The sequence below is a fragment of the Apaloderma vittatum genome, unplaced genomic scaffold (assembly GCF_000703405.1).
Source record: "Apaloderma vittatum isolate BGI_N311 unplaced genomic scaffold, ASM70340v1 scaffold11005, whole genome shotgun sequence".
Lineage (NCBI taxonomy): Eukaryota > Metazoa > Chordata > Aves > Trogoniformes > Trogonidae > Apaloderma > Apaloderma vittatum.
The window spans coordinates 57,413-76,737 of NW_009717678.1; the positions used below are offsets into that span (position 1 = coordinate 57,413).

General features: G+C 40.5%; 1 protein-coding gene across 1 annotated transcript in view; it reads left to right on the top strand.

The window, feature by feature from the left end:
• Window positions 1-13,174, top strand: part of SPTLC2 (serine palmitoyltransferase, long chain base subunit 2) — a 59,816-nt gene extending 46,642 nt beyond the window's left edge. The window contains exons 11-13 of the mRNA XM_009869992.1: window positions 5,904-6,025; window positions 8,064-8,193; window positions 12,449-13,174. Coding sequence (XP_009868294.1) covers window positions 5,904-6,025; window positions 8,064-8,193; window positions 12,449-12,568 — 372 coding nt within the window. The 3' untranslated portion in view covers window positions 12,569-13,174. The remainder of the gene's footprint in view (window positions 1-5,903; window positions 6,026-8,063; window positions 8,194-12,448) is intronic.
• Window positions 13,175-19,325: the final 6,151 nt, after the last annotated feature.

A 19,325-nucleotide genomic window follows, 5' to 3' on the forward strand; every position in this document is an offset into this window, starting at 1 on the left:
TGCTAACATCAGTAAAGCCGTAGTATTTGTCAGGGTAAACTTATTGCCAGATAAGTTTCTTCCTTGACTGAGATAAGCTGTACCAAGAGAAATGATTCTGCCATAAATTAAGGATGGCGAGTCTGTCAGTAGGTAATATGATGCTTCTTACTTCCAACGTGTCTACAGTGGCAGGAGTTTGTAAGACAGGACAAGCTTGAAAAACAGCACAAAACAAATTACATTAGAGATTGAAAGTAACTCTTGTGCAAGGAATTAATGAAGTGTTTTCGTCTCCAAGATGCTTTATGGATCTGATACTAACTCACCCTAATCTTGTTTACTTCTTGCAGTGATTTAAAAGATGTCTTTAATGTGCTTCAGCCAGTCTTCTTAACAAAATCTCCTTCTTGTTAGATACATACTCTTACAGAAGCAATGTGCTACTCTCAGAGTACTTATTCACAAGCTCCCACAGAATTGTTATGAATCTCTGCTAGTAAATGTTTTAATTTTATTGATAATACAATGAAAACTGGAACTGAGGGTGTTCCATTGTGTTACAGCACGAGCTCTTATTGAGAGACTGAGTAATTGGGACAATAAATATATATAAAAAATTGAGTGTTTCTGCATGTACTGAATAGCAATGCATGTATGTCGAGAGTTTTCTTTTATTCTAAATTTTCCATTTAATCATTAAAACCGAGGAGGTTAGCATTTAGCTGGTATGTAAGATAAACGCAAGAAGTTGCTCAGTTTAGCCTCATTGTCCATGTTAGCAACAACAACAAAAATAGGTTAAATTAAGACTGCGGGATTAAAACACTAATGTGTGAAACAGCTACAGGATTGATTAATGGAATAGTATATAAGTATATAAGCATATATAGCTGTCTAATGTGAACTGGTATTTGTTGACTAACAAGAGCTGTATTGCAGCTTGTGCACACAGTTAACAGTTTCACTGCTCAGGAACCGGTTTTAAACATATGTTCTACTAAAATCCTTCTGAAGCCTTTCTAAGAATTAATTAAAAATGTAAACATATAGCTTCCTTTGTATTGCATCAATATCTTTTTTTAAACCCGGGCTACAGTGATTCCTAGCGTGGTGACAAGCAGATACAATCCTGCTTGTGGGTTTTTTGCCCATGTGAAGTTGGTTTGCCCCTCTGGAGGTGGGTGTCAGTCGGCAGGCTGTTTGTGTACCATGCAGCATGCCTTTTATTTCTCAGTAAGCCTTGCTGATGAAGTGTCGCATTGTTTAGAAGGACAGCTTTGTGACTGCTCTCCGATTACTGCCTAGAGATCTTAAAAGGAGGGAAAACCAGATACATCCTGGTTGAACTATATTTTCTTTTGAGTCCAATACTTATTCATGAGTCCAAACTTATTCATCAGCCTTAATAGATGACAGAACTATTAAAAATATTAGATCTCTGTGACAGAGTAACTTCCATAAATTCTAGGGCTTCTTTGTTCTTTGTAGAGATGATTTTTTTTTAATGTGCCATAGAGAAGTTACACAGATCTCAGCTCTAAATGGTGCCTGGTTTTCTGTTGATATTTTTATCTATTTATTTTCAAAGTTCATCCTGGCCTTGCAAAAATTTTTGATTGATGAGCCATAACTGTGTCTTTATTAAACTGCCTTTTGAAAGTAAGAGTTGTTTAAGAGTCCTTGCAGTATTTGGACTGTTAGTTCAAACATGAACTTCTGCAATTTAAAGAGCAATGGGGCTTAAATATGGGTAAGTTTCTCCATTTATGTGTCTCATTGATAAACCTATTGCAAGATGAGTTTAGATTTGGTGTGGTGGGATGTGCAGTTCACTTTTTATCCTGCAGATAATTCAACTTAATTCCTGCTTTGAGAAGATATTTGCTTCAATATCTCCTAAATAATGTTTTCACTATAACTTGTGTCTCTCTGAGTGATACGACCTCTAAAGCAGAGGCCTTCACAAGTGGTGAAGTATCATTCTTTTGACCTGTGGGAATCTGTCCAGGCAGAGATACTTATTTACTTTCCACTAGGGTTGTGGGGGACATGCATTTCATGTGCCTTTAGATTCATAATGGAGTGCTTTCTCTAGGATTTTTTTTTTCAGGAAGATGCTTGCAGCATCTTTTGATGACTGTTGTTTGCTGTATATATTTGTGTGACTTGATGTACCATAAGGTAAGATGGCAGAAAAGAAAAATACTTTCCCTCAGCCTGAATCTAGAAACAGCATCTTTTGAAGCTTGTCTAGAAGTGGGCTCTTCATATTGGAGGGTGTGTGCTGAGTGGTGGAAGAATGGTCAAAGTGCTGCAGTCAGTCAGCTATTGCTTACTGTGTTGGTTAAGCTGGTGGTAGTGAACCCTTCTGCTGCAGGAGCTCTGAAGTCTGTCTTGTCTGTTCTTTTATGTCTAGAGTTAAGTTGCTTAGGGTTTATAAGTGTAAAAGCATGTATCTGGCATTCTTGGCCATGTACAGTAGATAACAACCATGATGGTATGGGCACTGCCTTAGAGCAAAGATTTGGGAGGAGCTCTGTGTGACTTCCTCAGGAAAGCTGCTGCTGATCTGGGAGTTCCCACGTGGTCATTAGCACCTGGGCTAGGAGAGCTGCAACTCTGAACCCCACATACTGCACTTAAGGTGTGTACAGGAGAATAAATGTCAGTATGGAAGTGAGCAATGCCAATTTAAAGTTACTGCCTGTAATCATGGGCTGATATAAGGTTACGTCAAGTAAAAGCATGTTCCTCTTCTCAAAGTGTCAGCCATAAATATTCGGCCCATCTTACCTATCCAAGCAGAAGCAACTGTTGCATTTCTTTTCTCTCTCTTTTTTTCTTTCTCTGCTGAGTCCACACAGCTACAGCTCTAAGTTGAGAGTGGTAAAGGGAATTTCTCCTGTTAGGTGGTATGTGACTTGTACTTCTGACAGAATGGCAGCGTGTTCTTTAGGGGATACATTGGGCTTTAGACTAAAAAATGCCTGGGCTGCTGCAAGCAAGGAAGTGTTTTACTAAATTTCAAGAGCAGTCTTCTTATGACTGCAGTAAACTTGCAAAAGGGTATAAAAGCAAAGGAGAAGTTATTAGTTAATCCTCTAATTCCAGTTTAGGCTTGTCAGTAGCTAGTTTAGCCATTTACAGGACTCATAAGGGACTTCAGATGAGTTGCTCTGATAAGGGGTTCTAGTTTTCTAGTCTTTTGAAGAACTCAGTTCCAGTAATCCTCCCTTCCTTCCCCCTTTCCTTCCCTCCCTGAAGGTCATCACATTCCAGTTTCCTAGATGAAAGGATATTACCAGAATCATTGCACAACTGCTGCACAACAATTGACGGGTGGTGTTTGAGACGGCCTTTTTTTTGCATGGTCTTGCATGGTCTTAAAAATGAAGCTGTGTGCTGCCAGGAAAGCCGGCTGCTGGAGGATTGCTGCAGTCCTGGCAGTCTTTCTAGGCCTACAGTTGAGCAGATGTGGACAGAGCTCTGAGCTTCAGAAGATGTTTGTGCTGAGAAGGGATTTTGAGGTGCTGTCTGAATGCTCAAGCACTTTTTGGGTACAAGTGGGATCAGCAGTGGTACCTAGGCACAGCTGTCTCCAGGCACTGCTTGGTTTTTCTTTGTTGCCCTAGAAAACATGGTAAAACTATAGTAGGAGTTAACAGCCTGCTATGCTAGTGTGTACCGGGGGGCTGAAGCAGCAAATATTAGCAGAACTGGACACTGTGTGTGCCTCTTGCATAATGTTGCAAAACACTATTCCATTAGCATGTGGCATTGCTCTTCAAGTGTGGGATTTTATAGTGCAATAGGACACTATATGCTGAAGTGCAGAGGAGAGTAATTGTGCAGGATGCAGGCAGAAAGGGAAAGGAGAGGACAAGGAACCTGCACTCAGTTCTTGTTCGATTCCTCATGCTTTGCTTCACCACAACTACCATCCTCTTCAGAAGATGGTAATGACATGTGGTGGGTAGTGAGAAGACCCCACTGAATATGTTTCCAAGTTCTTGGTAATATTGTTGTAGCCATAATGACAAGTTTTTAGAGAGGCAATAATTTCATTAAGTTGACTGATGGCTCTGGAACCAAGTAAGAGCTGACAGGCTTTTGAGACCCACAGACATGAAGGTAAGCGTCTTCTAGATCTCTCAGTTGCTGGAGCAGGTGATTGTGTCTCTGTAGAGAATGAAAGACTTGTGCATGAAACTTGTTTATATCTCAAAGCACTCTTCAGTCTATAAGGACAAATCTAGAATCATAAACTCTTTTTATGGGAAATAGTTTAAGGAAGTCTGTGAAGTGGTTGCCAACTACAAATTAAGGTTGTTCTTTAATCTTTAGCCTAGAAAGCTCCCAGCAACTTGGAAAAGAGTGTGATTGTGTAGAGGGGAAAACTATAAAGATGCTGCAGTTCCTTCTGCTTGAGGCACTGTAAACTCTGTGCTTTATGGGAGCATAGAGAGAATGTATGTATAGGAGAAGCTGCATTCCTGGTTGTGGGAGAGGGGCTGATCCCAGCGGTTGTATCCAGCTGTGTATATTACTGCTCTCGTAGTAGGGAAATCTCATGTGTATTTTGATGGGTTTGTACATCACTGACTTGAAATGTTGTCAGAAGTTGTGTGTTTCTGTGTAGGAGATATGCAGGTGTAGCTTCCTCAGAAGATACCATAGCAGCTGCTTTTCTGCGTGTAGATTGCTCTGGACACTGGTCGGATTTTTTTATTGTCTCAATATTGGAAATCCAAGTAGTGAATTTTGGTCCACTAGTCTTGTTTCTTTTTATTTGTTGGGGGTTTTATTTTATTCAACTTCACTTTGCAGTCTGGGATATTTTAAATAACCAAATCATTGGTCTGAAAGCATAGTAGAAAGCTGAGCCTCTGCTAAAGGAACTGATCTACGGTGAGCCAATTTAAAAAATAAGTTTCTTAAGCATGAGATGCCTTTGTGTTTTACTGAAATCGTACTGGTTTTTGGGGGAAGAGGAATTAAGGGTCTCCAGAAGCTCTGGGAGAGAAAAGATTAAGAAATAATAGTGTTAACAGAGGAGAAAGAAGTGTCTAAGTATCAGTGAATCCTTTCAAAAATACCAACTCCTACCCACTAATGACAGGCCAAGTTTTGCAAACTTAACAGGTTTCATCCTTTTTTCCTCATGCTTTTCCTTTGATGGAATTTTGCCTTTGATTGCATGGTTGTGGGTGGAATGTCTGATACACTTGGCTACAAAAACTGTATAGGTTCTTAAGATTGCATTTGTTCTGGCCTGGAGCAGTGCTATGTGGGTGTCAGATGTTTGAGACCTGGCATTGCTTTTAGTTAATTACCTTATGCTATCTACAACTTTAAAAGAAGATGGTTAGTATCTAGCGGCCAGCTTTACTATGTGGCAGAGACCTATGCTGCTGTAGATTTGATGCCTCAGATCACCCATCTGGTGAAGGCACTGTTCGGATGGTCAATTATCCAGAAATATGCTGCATGGACCGAAGACAAGTAATTATAAATGCTCCTTATTATAGTCTCGTCAGTGGCATAGTGCTTAATCTCTTAAGCATATTAGAGTAATAGTTGATCAGAAATGCATTAACATCTGCTTAGGTGAGATGATGTGAATCTTTTTCGTGGCAATACACAAACACAGTACGCTATGCTAAGCTAGAATTTAATTAACTGTTAAACAGGTTGTCCTGTGTGTTCCTGAATAGCTAGAATATTTAAATTGTGCTAGTGGTCTAATGTCCTGTGTACTAATTTTGACAAATGTGGAGAAAAAAAAAAAAGAATCTATATGTAATTGTCTAAATGCATGATGGGCTGATGCTGCTTATGTTACTTTAGCTAGACGTCTTGTGTTACAGTCATGGATGTGACATAATTATTGTGTTCACAGACTTAATTTCTTTTGTAGGGAGCAGCAGCTAGCAGAAAACACGAGGTATTTCAGGAGACGACTGAAAGAGATGGGCTTTATCATCTATGGAAATGAAGATTCCCCTGTTGTGCCTCTGATGCTGTACATGCCAGCAAAAATTGGGTAGGTTTAACAGGATAACCTTTTCACCTGTCTTCTATAAAACTACGATGGTACAATAATATTAAAACTTTTCTAGATATGAGAACATTCTGGTTCAATTTTTGCTTTTATGATCATTGCTGAGTCTTATAAAACATGGCGACTTCTATGTTATCTTGAGATAATAAAGGCTTATAGCTTGGGCAGCAAGAAAGCTCTTCAGAGAAGCAGTTTTACCACTACATGCTATGCTTTAAAGGTAGGGTGGGTTGTTTTTTCATTTTATGTCAAGTGTATACATGTGCTAAAGAGAAGCTGAAATTGAGTGGAAATTAACATTAAAAGTCACTAGAGGAATCTTTCAACTCGCTCCTGGACCAGAAGCAGCTAACTCTTCCACAGATGAACTCTGAAAATTAAATAAAATTTTAAAAATGCAGAAGGGCAGGACATGATGGGACACAACCACCTGCATTTGATGAATACCAAGTTTTTAAGAGGTCTAGATTTAATATCTCAGGTAGCGTTATAGTAAATACTAACAGAACTGTGACACCTAGCTTTAAAAATGCTATGGACTTGTAGGCTGCTGTATGGTTAATTAAGGCTAAAATTCTGCAGGCAAGATGTAATGTATGCATTAAAAATTTTTGCAACTTAAATAAAAGCCTGATTTTAAGGACAGCTTCGTTTTGATTGTTGCTTTTCAGCCTGCATATATAATCCAGTGCTCAACCAACACTTTCAAATGTAGAAAGCATAGCTTTGTTTTAAGGCACACCAAACAACTACTCTAGTCCTCAGGCTTCAGTTTAGCTAAGCGTTGTGGTTCTGTGAGGGAACAAACATTTTCTAGCACTCTGCATGAAGCTAGATACGATCTTCCTCCACCCTTCTCAGAATAACCATATTTAGAAGACTTGTGACCTTTATGGATGCTGTAGAGTCTGTAGTGTGTGCCCTCCAGCACCAGAGGCATACTGTTTCTATCGCCCACCTGCTCTACTAGTCTGTACAGTCTTTTTCCTGGAAATGTTCATGTAAATGTTTTTTAGCTGAGCAGTTGGGTCAGTAACTTACTTAAAAACAAGCAAGAAAGCAGCAGAACTCTGGTAAGAGTTTGCCCTTAAGTTCTACATCCTTTCTTTGTCTCCTGTAGTTTGTTTTTAAAATAGTTGGAAAAAACTAAGTGAATGCAAAATGAAGTGTATCAGGCTGCATCTATTTATAAGGAAAATAGTTGTAGCAAAAGTGAAATTAAAAAAATAGTAAAAAACTACTATATATCCTTCTAAGCCTCTTAAGTTAATTGCTACTTCTCAAGACAAGGTCAGTTCAAAAAGAATTGATTGTTTCCTGTGCCCTGTAGAAATACTGATAACTGCACTGACATTACAGAAAGGATCTAGATCTTTGTACTTCTTATCCCATAAGTCACAGCTGTTAATTTCTTTAATCCCTGTAAGACTTTGGGTTTTTGAAGATACTATGTGACAGTTGTGGAACATTTTTGCACCTTCCTGTAAAATATTTGGTATTGGATTAGAAGATCTCAATTTGTTGTGACAATTCAGTGGTCCCCATGGTAAGCACTTAAAAGGTGGTGCATTCTGTACACCTTAATGTCCTTTAATTGAATTGGTGAAAACAAACCTTCTTGAAGCTGCAGAAACATCTGCTCTGGGAGACTGCAGCATGGGGGATTCCTTGTATAGTCAGACTTCTGAGCCAAAACCCCTGTTTCCTACTGGTAAGATTTTCCAAGCTCAGGTTACAAATCCATTTAGAAAGAGTCTGCTAAATGACCAGTCCCTGCCGCATATAATATTTCAGCTTTGTTACAACAACTCAAACCTTTTGAGGAGGTTTTTGAATTTAAAAAAGCCGTTTGTGAACAGGTGTTCTGCCTCTAAAAGAAAGCACTGAAAGTTCTGATTTGTGGACTTACAAACTTGCTTCAGCAAAGGCCTGTATGGGTTAACAGGCTGAGACCTTCACGCTGCTGCTGCTTTGCCCCCACTGGTATCGTTCTGAGGATCTTCCTTGTTCTCTCTCGCAGAGCGTTTGGGCGTGAGATGCTGAAGCGGAACATCGGTGTTGTGGTCGTAGGCTTCCCTGCCACCCCCATCATCGAGTCCAGAGCCAGATTCTGCTTGTCTGCAGCTCATACCAAAGAGATGCTTGATACCGTAAGTGTCTCATCTTGTCTACCTTTTGCTCATGCCTTCTATAAACAGATACAACAACTGCCTAGTTTTTGTAGACTGGTTCAATGTTTGGTACACAAACTAGTTGAACCTAATGTTCAAAGCCTTGTGTAGTGGAGCTGTCAATGACTCCATCTCTTGTTCCTTGCTTCAACAATACAGAATGGCTGCCTACAGTAAATCTCAGGGACTTTCCCTATTTTAAATCATGTGAGAGAGTCTCATTGCTGTGAGACAATGCTTTATCCACTCTTAAGAGGCTCTGCTTTCCACTGAAACTTTTAGAAGGAAAAGATTCTGCTACATGCACAAGGTAAAGAAGCCTGAGAAGCTCCAAAACATGTATATTCTTCTCAAAATCAAGTGCCAGCCTCAGCATGTGATTACGAGTGAGGATTTTTTTTCCCCCTGAAGATTACTAGTCCAGTGTTCTACAGCTTCAGAGCACTGTATCTTAAATGATCCTGTCCTAAATGCATCTGTGCCACATGTGGTGCCTTACTGACTCCTGCGTGCACTAAGTGTGTTCCAGCAGAAAAAAAAGCATTCTCTGAGGAGCGCTTGGTGTGAAGAAGGATCAAATAAGAGGACACTGAAAGGGAACATGCACAAGTCCATGAGACCTGTTGGGATGCACCCACGAGTATTACAGGAGCTGACTGTCAATGCAAGGCCACTCTTGATTTATCATCTCTGGAAGGTTATGGTGATTGGGTGAAGTTCCTGAGGATTGAAAGAAAGCAAATATCATGACTGACTTCAAGAAGGGCAAGAAGCGTGATCTGAGGAACTACACCTTGAAGCCTTACCTTGATCCTTGGGAAGAAGATGGGGGAGAAAAAGTCCTTGAAACTGTTTTCAAACATTTTGTGGGCAAGAATGTGGTTAGGAGTAGTTATCATGGAGTTCTGAAAGGGAAATCGCACCCAGTGTTCAGACAGGATCTGTGGTAATAGTTGATCCTATCTGAACACTTCAATACATGAAAAATAAATGGGATATACTAATGTCTTGTAAAAGAAAAAAAAAAGAACTTTTTTGCACTTCATTGCCACAGAACTTTCAATTCAACAGCTGAAAAGAGTTCTTTTATTTCAGTTTTGTTAGGAAAAATAGTAAGCCAGTGATGTGTGCGGTTTATTAATACGTATTTAGTGTTGTTCTGTATCAGTTAAACAACATGCCATTTATCTGTGGTGCTGTATTGCTGCTTCTGGGTTTTCTGCCTCAAAAGACCTCAAAGATTCTGCCTGACACTCTGACAGCAGACTGCTTAAAGAGTTCCTTCCTAACTGCTTGTCTGGCTGCTCAGTTGTTTCTGTTCCAAATAAAAATCTTGAAATAGTGCTTGGAGAAGACGCTCTCCTTCCCTTCCTTCCCGCTATATAAAATGAATAGTATCACAGACTTGACTCAGAGCATGGTAAGAGAACAAGTGAGGGTGCAGTAACTCCTGGTCAGGTGGACATGAAGGGAAGAATGGGAAGAAGGTGGGAGGAAGGAAAGGAAAAAAACCCTCTAGTCTCCAAAATCATATTGCTGCAAACTGAGCTACAACTGAAAACATGCAAACGTGATGTGTTGGCACTACCTGAGCCATCATGTGATCTTGCTGTTGGTCAGATTCTTGGTCTCTCTTTGTGGCTAGCTGAATTCTTTACCGTAAGAAGCTGCTTTTGCAGCATCTATATAAGTACTATACTTGTTCTATTCCAAAACCAATCTGTAACTTTTATTACTCTGCTTAAAAAAAGCTCTTATCCTGTCAATTCACTTACCAGTACTTCTGCTTTCCTGAAAATGTTTCAGGTTTTGTGCGTTTAAAGACTCATTCCTAGAGTACCTTTGTAGGTGCTAAATGCTATAAATTGAGGAAATGCTTGTTTAATGTATTAGGACTTGTCTGCCTAAGAAAATTAATCCAGGACAAAATGAGGTGTGAATTTTGAACTGAATGAAGAAATCCTGATTTAAATTCAGTACGTGGAGGCTTTGTTCCAAGTTAGTGTAATCCACTTAAAGGTTCAAAACAGCTGCATGCTCTGAACCCAGAACACTGGCAAGAGGAGTTAATAAGGAGCAGCAAGTCTTTTAGTGTCAGTGGCTTTGTGTTGTGTTTTCCTGTGATGCAGTGAAAGGGGATTGATTTCAGGAAGCTAATCATTAAGGCAGCCCTCAGATCTGATCCCTCTGATGAGCTGTGGCAACAGTATCCAGGAGAAAAAAAAATAACTGAAACTTGGGGAGAGTTGGCACAGAGGTTCAAGTCAGTGACAGAGAGAACTTGGTAGCTGATCCGTGAGTGTATGGATCCTAACTAGGGCTGTTAGGGCATTTTTTTTCTAAGCAGAATTTATCCAGGTTTGGAGCACAGGGAAGAGAAGCTTTTCTTGTAAATGCTGATATTTGTAATGCTTCCTTGTTCTTATTAAATAAACCCACATGATGGGGAGCAGTTCTCAGTTACAATTTTAACCGTTTTATGTAAATAGAACTTCATTGCCTGAAAATATTTGGCTCGGGATCAGAGTGAAGTCCCTCATAACCTGCATCCCTGTGGGCTGGAGCTTTCTTTTCAGTGATGAAAAATATATTACACTCTCCTGAAGTCAGAGTTCACCAATACCATTTCCTTTGTAAGTCTTTGCTGGTCACATGGCCCTTTTTGCTTTAAATTAATAAAATCCTAAATCTGCATTCAAGAATAACAGTTAACAGACTCTTTCAACAGAAATTCAACCTTAAATTGTTTCCATATGGGATCTTTACTTAAAGCTCTAGCAAACTGTGCCCACGCTTTTGTTTTGTTTTGTTTTTACCAAAGTCCAACTTCTGGGTTTGTCATTCCCCCAGATTTTAGAGCAGAGAGGTTTTTTACTGCCAGATATAACAAGCATGAGGGGCCATTGTTTAAAGAAACAAAAACTTGAACTATCCATCCAGGAAGGAAAAACATGTAGGGATATTAACCCCCGTCTGCCAACTATTCTCAGGAGAGAGCCATTTGACCCAGAAATTGTTAAAATTGGAACTTTAATGTTGAATTAGTGGCATTCTGAAGGAATGCTGAATGTGTACGTATCTGAATAAATCTGCAGTCCAAAGGAGTGCAGAATACAATCTTTCAGTTCAAAAGTCATATTGGACTTGGAAGTCATCTTTTGAATTTCTTTGTCATTTGCTTATATAAGGTAAATAGCTTCACATACAGTTGCAGATTTGTCTGCAGCAACTTATTGATTTCATACCTTTCTTCAGGATTGTTTTGTAGAGAAGTGAATTGAAGTTTAGTGTTTTGACTTTTAACAAACCCTATTGTGAACCAGGGTCGTATCAAAGAGATTGCAACATAAGGAAAATGTGATTAACTGAGCTGGGACTTTCCTCATTTCTTACGCTACTGGATGTTTGATCTCGGGTAAACTTAATAACATGTGCATTCAGGTCAAAATGTTGAAAGGTTTGTGAGCTCACTAGCAGTGTTCTGGGCCATCAGTTGCCTGAGCACTGCCCTTATAGCAACTTTAGTCAGTGGAACTTGCTTTCTAGGGAGAAGATGCTTGTTATCCTACCCAGAATAACTTTTATTCGTTCCTTGGATTGTCTGGCAAAATTCTCACATGCAACACTGTTTGTGTTACAGAGCTTGTGTCTCTACTTATATACGGATGATGCAAATTAACCAAATGTGGATATAACAAAAATGCATTTATAGAACTTACTAGCACAATATTGTAGTTTGTCTTTTTCTGTCTTGCAGTTTAAAAGCTACAGTAGGTCAGAGGTGGTGACTAATACACATGTTGTTTTCATATGGAATGATGCATAAAGTGGGGTCAAACCTCCACATAGATGATTTTTTTTTTTTCTGCTTCAGCTTTATTACCTCCGGGAAGGAAGGAACATTATTCTGGGGTTTTCTATCTATGAATAGTCATGGCTTTTTTTTGTGGGTGACTGATTTCTGAGTTAATATTGCTGGATATTCTGATCCTGCCTTGGAATTGGAGCGGTCAGGTGGGTGCAGAGTCACTCTTGGTTAAGTGACCAGTGTTGCTCACTTCGCCTTGAGACTTCTGAATGCTAAAAACCAAATCGCATGCACCTCTGAAGCTACGGGGTTTTAGCACAGTACAGTGTCGCTTGGCTGTCAGTCTGCAGGCATGTGAAAGGAAGATGTGCTGATAACTTGCTTGCATCTATCTCCTCTGCTGATCTTTTGTGATCTCTTTCTCAGGCTTTAAAAGAAATCAATGAAGTTGGGGACCTTTTGCAACTGAAATATTCCCGTCACCGTTTGGTACCTCTCTTGGATCGGCCATTTGATGAGACAACATATGAAGAAACAGAAGATTGAACTCCCTCCGTGTGCCTTGGTGGGAGGGACACACCCCACGGGACACTCCGTGGCATGCAGGCCACAGCGTCCAGGAACAACACACTTATGACTGCTTAGCATTAAAGACATTTCCTCACAATACTGAAGTGGCCACATCAGTTCTAAATGGCATTTTGTAAATAGGGAGAGGAGAAAAAAAAGCTTTGATTTCTGTATCTTCAGGGTCTGGCCCTAGAGGTGCTTGGCTTTATTTTTTCATGTTGCTTTTTTAATTTATTTGTCTCAGTGAGTTCACAGCAACCCAAGTTGGCTGTGGCTGGTCAGCTCAGACTTTGTATGCACCATTAGCTTCCCCAATGCTGGCTGAGATGTTGTAAGCATGTGTGACGCTGGCATGGCAGCATTTCCAGCGTCACTGCTAGGTATCTGACCTTCCTGGTAAGGAGTGTGCTGACCTATCTGTTATTGGAGACTTCCTAGAGAAACTGTTGATTGCTAACTTTGACATATGTAACAAGATGGATAATCAACCAAAGTTTGTTTTGTTTTGTTTTTCTTTTGCAGTTACTTGTGTTTAAAACTTGAATTTAGCCTTTTTAAAACAAGTGTGTTGTTGACATGTCACCGATGGGACCACTGTTCCCAAACATTATTTAGTTTTGTAAGCCACAGGCAGAAGGACTTCTGGGACTCTAGCCTCTCTTGCTTCCTAGTATGGATAGCAGATTGTCTCCTGGTTTTGACACGTAACTGTCCTTTTTATATAGGGTAAGTGACAGGGGTTTTGTTATTTTTTTTTTTTATGGCCTGTGTTTTGTCTTCCTTCTGACATACTTCTGTTTAAGCAAAAAAAAAAAGAAAAACGTGGGTTTAGTGTGTGTTGCTTTCTCATCTTCAGGTTAATTTTTCTTTCTTTAGAATTATCATAAAACTGTGAAAAAGTCACTGCTAGGTTCTAGAAGGCGCTCTTGGGATTGAGTAAACCACAGCAAGCGTGGTTCTTCGGGTTCAGACCAGAATCGTGGATGACTGTTAGGAGAACCACTTTGCACAGATCTGTGAAAGACCGGTTGCCACCCTTTGCCAGGCTGATGCCCTGTTCCTTGTCACTTACGAGGCGTTCTTCATTGGCCTTGTCGCACAGGGCTTTTACGCAGCATATAGACAGCTTGGATCTTGGATCTTGCAGTACATTTCAGCTGGCCAACAGAGGCTCAGTTGTCAGCTGCATGTTGGTGTTGGGTCTTCCCTGAAGAGAGAATGTCCTCACCGTTGCATTGAGATCTTTATTCTTTTGTGGTTTTGTTACTGTATGATCAAATTCGTGCTCACTGAGCCAGTTGCTGTTTGGAATCGTTATTTTCAAGTTCCGCTCTAAAGTTTAAAATAGACACCTTAATAGTCAAAATTTAAAATAGACGCCTTAGCTCTGGTGCACCTTAGAGGTGGTCTCCTTAGTCATTGCATCTGGAGTGCTTTCCGTGAACAGAATGGATCATTGAAGAGATAACAAATATTTTACAACAGGAGTCAGTTGTAGTATAGTTTGTTTCTGTGTTTTATACCTTGAATGTGTAGGATTTCTGCAAAGATAGTAAAGCTTTAACATTGTGTCGAGTTGGGGCAGCTCTTCAGTTCGGGTTAGCATATGATACGTTTTGCAGATGACTGGAATTGTTTAAAGCTGAGCACAGCTCAGAGCTGTTTGCCTGGCGATGCAAAAAAAAATTAATCCTTCAAGTTCTTTTATGTTAGCTCTGCAACTAACAGGGAAGGAGCAATCTGGTTACTAGAACCAAGCAGTTCTGCAAAGATATCTGGAGATTTAAAGCAGAATTGGCTTCTATTTTATAGAATATCTGTCTTCACATATTTATAGATCTTGTTCCTTTTTAATGTAACAGAATGTTAAAACTGTTTAAAACACTGATACTTTTTTTTTTTTACCATTGCATTTCAGAAACTTAATTAGATGAGAAGAACTGTTTCAAAATAGGTCCAGATAACTGTTTCTGTCTTAGTCCACTAATGTTGATTTGCTCACCTTCTGGAGCAAAGCACGTGCACAGTCCAAGAAGTCTGTAAACGGTATGTGCAACTCTGATAGCTTTGGAGTAGTCTCGTTTGTTCAGCCACTGAGTAAACTAAAATTCCACGAGCTTACTTTCTTGCCTGCCTTCTGCCCAGGACTAGCTCTAGCATTCCAGCAGATGACCTGCTTTCTGACTTCAAGGAACTTTACCTTGCATAATTCTTGCCTTTTTTTTTCCTTTCTTTCTGGTTTGTTGTAGGGAACAAGAGGAGGTTAGTGCAGGTAGCGGTGACTCCAGCCCTGCTCCTCTTGGCTTGATCATGGGAAGGTTCAAGATTGGACAAAATCGACCAGCAACCAAAGGCATAGGCATGGGTCAGTAGGGAGCTGTTTTTGAGCATTCCCAGATGTACAGCGTGCTTGTGTCTGCTGTATAGTCAAGTCAGTTTGAGAACTGTGATGTTTTAAGTTAGAAGTGAATTGTAGTGGATTCTACAAGTATCATCGTAATCTTGTCTCTAGGACTCAGTTTTAGGGCAGCTTGTCTTTAGAAGGAAGAAAAACATCTGGATAAATCTCAGTAATTCAGATAACTCCTGCATAACACTTCTGAAACGGTCAGTGTTTGAGAATTACTGGTTCCCATTAGGATTCCAGTTGCACTTCTTGAGGAAGCCATGTTCATGCTAAACTTCTGCTATTTTGGTATCTTTTTGCTATGTCATGCTTTCTGCATATGGGTTTGAATTTGGGGTTGCAAAGACATTTCAGAAATTATTCAGGCAGTCAGAATTTACAAGACTGCTTGGTTACATTTCATACCTTGCCATATCCTTTTTGGGAAGCAACTTCACCCCATTCCCCAGAGGCCTTTTATTCAAATTAACGTCTTTTGCCAAAATCTGGTACCTGTTGAAACTACTTCTGAAAAAGAAGTTACAAGTACAGGATTTTGCACTTTTAAGTCAGTAATTCACTGAGCAGGAAAGCCAGGAAAATCTTTTCATGTCTACTGAAAAACTCTGCTCCCACAACTGGAGAAGCGGACCACTGCTGGTTTGTGCTAGGCAAACCTACAGCATGTGTGCTGTCACAGTGTGTGTAGGATGGATTGCTGCTTTGATATTTATGTGTTGACCAGAAATCTGTCTCCCTTTTTTATCCTGGCAGTAGAAGTGAATGAAAGAACCAATGAGAGATGAGAGAATGAGAGATCACAAAGAGAGAAAAGCTGCTTAAGAAATAGACTTCGGCCCCTGCCAACTTTTCTGAGACATTCTAATTGAAAAGGACTCCTGGTATTTCTTAAGAGATGCAAAATTCAAAAGAAAATGAAGGCTTCTTTTGAACAAAGGATTTTACCCAGTACTGTACATTGGCTAAACCTACTCATAAATATACAATAGTAAACCTTCTCAGTACCTCTCTGAAGAACTTAGCAAGCATGATTTTGCCTCTGCTGAGTGAAGAGTTTTAGAACTATTATAGTTTTCAGGGCTGATGGCCATGTTCTTTTACTCTTTAAGAAGACTGAGAAGCTCCTATTTCCAAGCATCAGCAAAGAGTGAGACATCTGCTTCTTGTTGGAAACTGACCTTCACAAGTAGACCTTTGTCTTAAGGAGCCTGATTCATAATTTTTCTTTAGTTCTTTGGCAGAGAAGAAACCAAATGGTTTTGTGTCAAAATAGTTGGGGCCTTTTTTTTTTTTTTTTTAACATCAGACAAACTTTTGTATGGTATCTGTGTATATGGTGTATTTAACTCTTTGTTTAGTTTCTATACTTTTTTCCCTTTTAAGTAGCATCTTAAAGAGCTGTTCTGCTTCTTGGGTTACTGCTGTAGCATGCTTCTGCTTTAAGCAAAGACTCGGGAGTGAATAGACCAAATATCTTACTGTGATGCCGTCTTTCAGTGAAGGAATTGCGTCGTCCATCCTCTTGCTGTTCTCTTTTAGACTGCAGAAGTGGTACCCACTGTCAGAGCTGCACCTTCATGCAGGGCAGGAAAGGGAAGTGAGCCTGTGAGATCAGTGACCGTGCCCTGTGCTGTGTGGATGAAGGACTGATAGAGCAGAGAAGGAGAAAAGGGACAGCTGATTGTCACTTATTCTCAGCTGTGCAGGGGTCTTTCATGTGTACTTAAGCGCGTATCCTTCAGACAGGAATGCAGCTTTCAGTGCCCAGAGGGACACTCCTCTAAAGCTTTTCCACACCAAGTAAATACTTCCTCTCCTTCTGTACAAATTTCAATTTCTTTATCCCTGAAAAGCATTTGGCTTACAGCTGTCTGTTTGTCCAGAAGCCACATTATCCATTCAGGCAGATCATAGAAAAGGTTGGAGGAAAGCCATGAGTAAGAGAACACCTTGCAACATTGGATCTGGAGGCCATGCATGAGCTCCCTCGCTGCATCACAGAGAAGGAAACTTGTGGGGATTTATCACAATATACAATGCTCAGTCAAAATTTATACAGTTTATATGTACAGTTTATATATAGTATTTGTACAGTTTATATTCTGCCCGCAAAAGTGTCAGGTGTGCTGGAATTTTTGTGGGTGACACGTGCACAGAGATCTGAGGTACCTGTGGTCTGTTCTGTTTTTACCCTAGTGAAGCACTGAGCTGTCTGGGAATGCCTAGTGTGACCCTCAGCAGGTGCTTCAGCGCTGCACCTGGCACCCAAGTGGCATTGGACTGCTATTTGGGAAAAGCCTCAGTCATTTGATTTGTCTAACTTGAACATGGTTTTAAAAGATAGAAAACAAACAAACAAGAAAACCCAAAACTCAGATGCCATTGTGATGGCTTGTGTTGCTGTAAACATCACCAGCCTTGCAATTGTTCACCTGTTCAAGGATTTGGACATCAAGCTAGAGCACAACCATGCGGTGTTTGTGTGAAGTATTGTGCTTTATTTTTCACTAAAACAGGAAGCATTTGGTGCAGACATTGGAGCTGTTGTGTTTACATCCCCAGAAGGGGCTGGGTGAAGGAGATAATGATGACTGTGGTGTGTGTTGAAGGCCTTAAACTGTGACTCTTGGTATGAAGAATTGAAATTAAAAATGACCTTGAAGAATGCAGTGGATTTTAACCCGTGGAAGAATATTCTGTGTTTTTAGTTAAGCTGTTTTCTTGGGAGGGAAAGGTTCATTTTGCGCTTGACCCTGAATAGCAGCTGTTGAAGGAACAGAAGAGGTGCCAGAGGTGTTTTGGCAAAGGCCAAAAATAGTGCAGTTCTCTGTACTGATGTTCTGATGTAGCAAGCCATTGGTAACTTCTTCCTGGGCTGCTGAAAGCAGGAGAATTGCTGAGCAGGTCAGGGACTTCAGAAGCAGTGGCAGCTAGCAAATTAATTTCCTCAACAGTAGGTGAACAGGTCTGACTTGAATATGCCGTGGGTTGGTGCCATTCCAAAAACACCGGTGGCAATGTGAAACGTGCACCAAACCATCTCACTGCTGTAAAGTGTTCATTTTTTTGCCAAGTCTCATCCCATTCAGGCAGTATTTCTGCTACCCCCTAATGGTATATTAAGCTAAATGCATCTCCAGCCTTCCAGTATTATTGACTTCAGACCAGTTAGAGAGAGGTGAGAGGAACATTGGAGCCTGAGGCTTTAGGCTAGCAGCCCCAAAGCCAATGGTGGCCCACATTTCCACAGCCCTGGGCAGGATTACCAAGTCACAGCACTTCGTCTTAAATTGCACTGTATTCTTATGCCTCTGTGTTGCTATAATGTACATATGTATTGGATTTTTTTGTAGATAAGACATTTTAGATAAAATTTTTAAACGGACTCCCCCCAGAATATTTTATGCCAGATGTCTAATTTTTTTTACACTTGGGATTAACATGAAGTTGGATGCTCTGTGGGCAGGGGAAAAATAAATGGATGGTACATTGGCTTTAAAAAGGTAACAATGCATGTTAAAAAAAAAAAACACACTGGAGAAAAAACTGCTTGGGAAAAAATCCATTCAGATATATTCTATGTTCTGCATAATAAAGACTTTAAAAAAATGCTGTATTGTGATTATCTTTTTTCTTAATGCTAATGAGTCTCTTCCCCTGTTACAGAGACCAAGCCCCTTTCTCTCTTCCTTCCTAATTCCTCTACCATTCCCCCTACCCCCCCAAAAAAAAAGAAAACCCAGCACAGGAGTTTCATACTGGAATGGCTGGGTAAAAACCCTAGCCTGTTTGAGAGCTCCGATAGATCAGTGTTCCCCTCTAGTCCTGGACTCCAGAGCCAGGAAACCGTGCATGTGAGATGGATGCTCGGCTGTTTCTTACTAGTCTTGGGTACATCGTACAGCAACAGCCCTGGTGCAGAGTCTGGAGAAGCTTGTTCTGTTGTGGAGGGACAGGTCTGCAGAGTTTACTGCTGTTCCTGACCTGCAGCACTCAGGCACATACCCCCCGTAGCTCCGTACTGGCCAGGTAAAACTGCGCTCAGCCGGTAAAACTATGCTCAGGTGGTAAAAGTGCGCTCAGCCGCCAGGCGGGTACCCTTGGGCGCTGTTCGAGTGTCAGGCTGCGCTCGGCTGCCGTGCTGCTCATGAGACGTTTGAAAGGGCTTCTTGATCCATCTTGCACAGAATCCTTGACCTCGCGTCTGTCTCACAGTCTGTGTCGTGTTTTAAACATTTACTCCCATTCATCTCAGCCCTAAGTTGCTTAAACCAGATGTTGATATTTGAAAAAGAGGTGCAGGTCCCGTTTTCAGCTGTGAGTGCA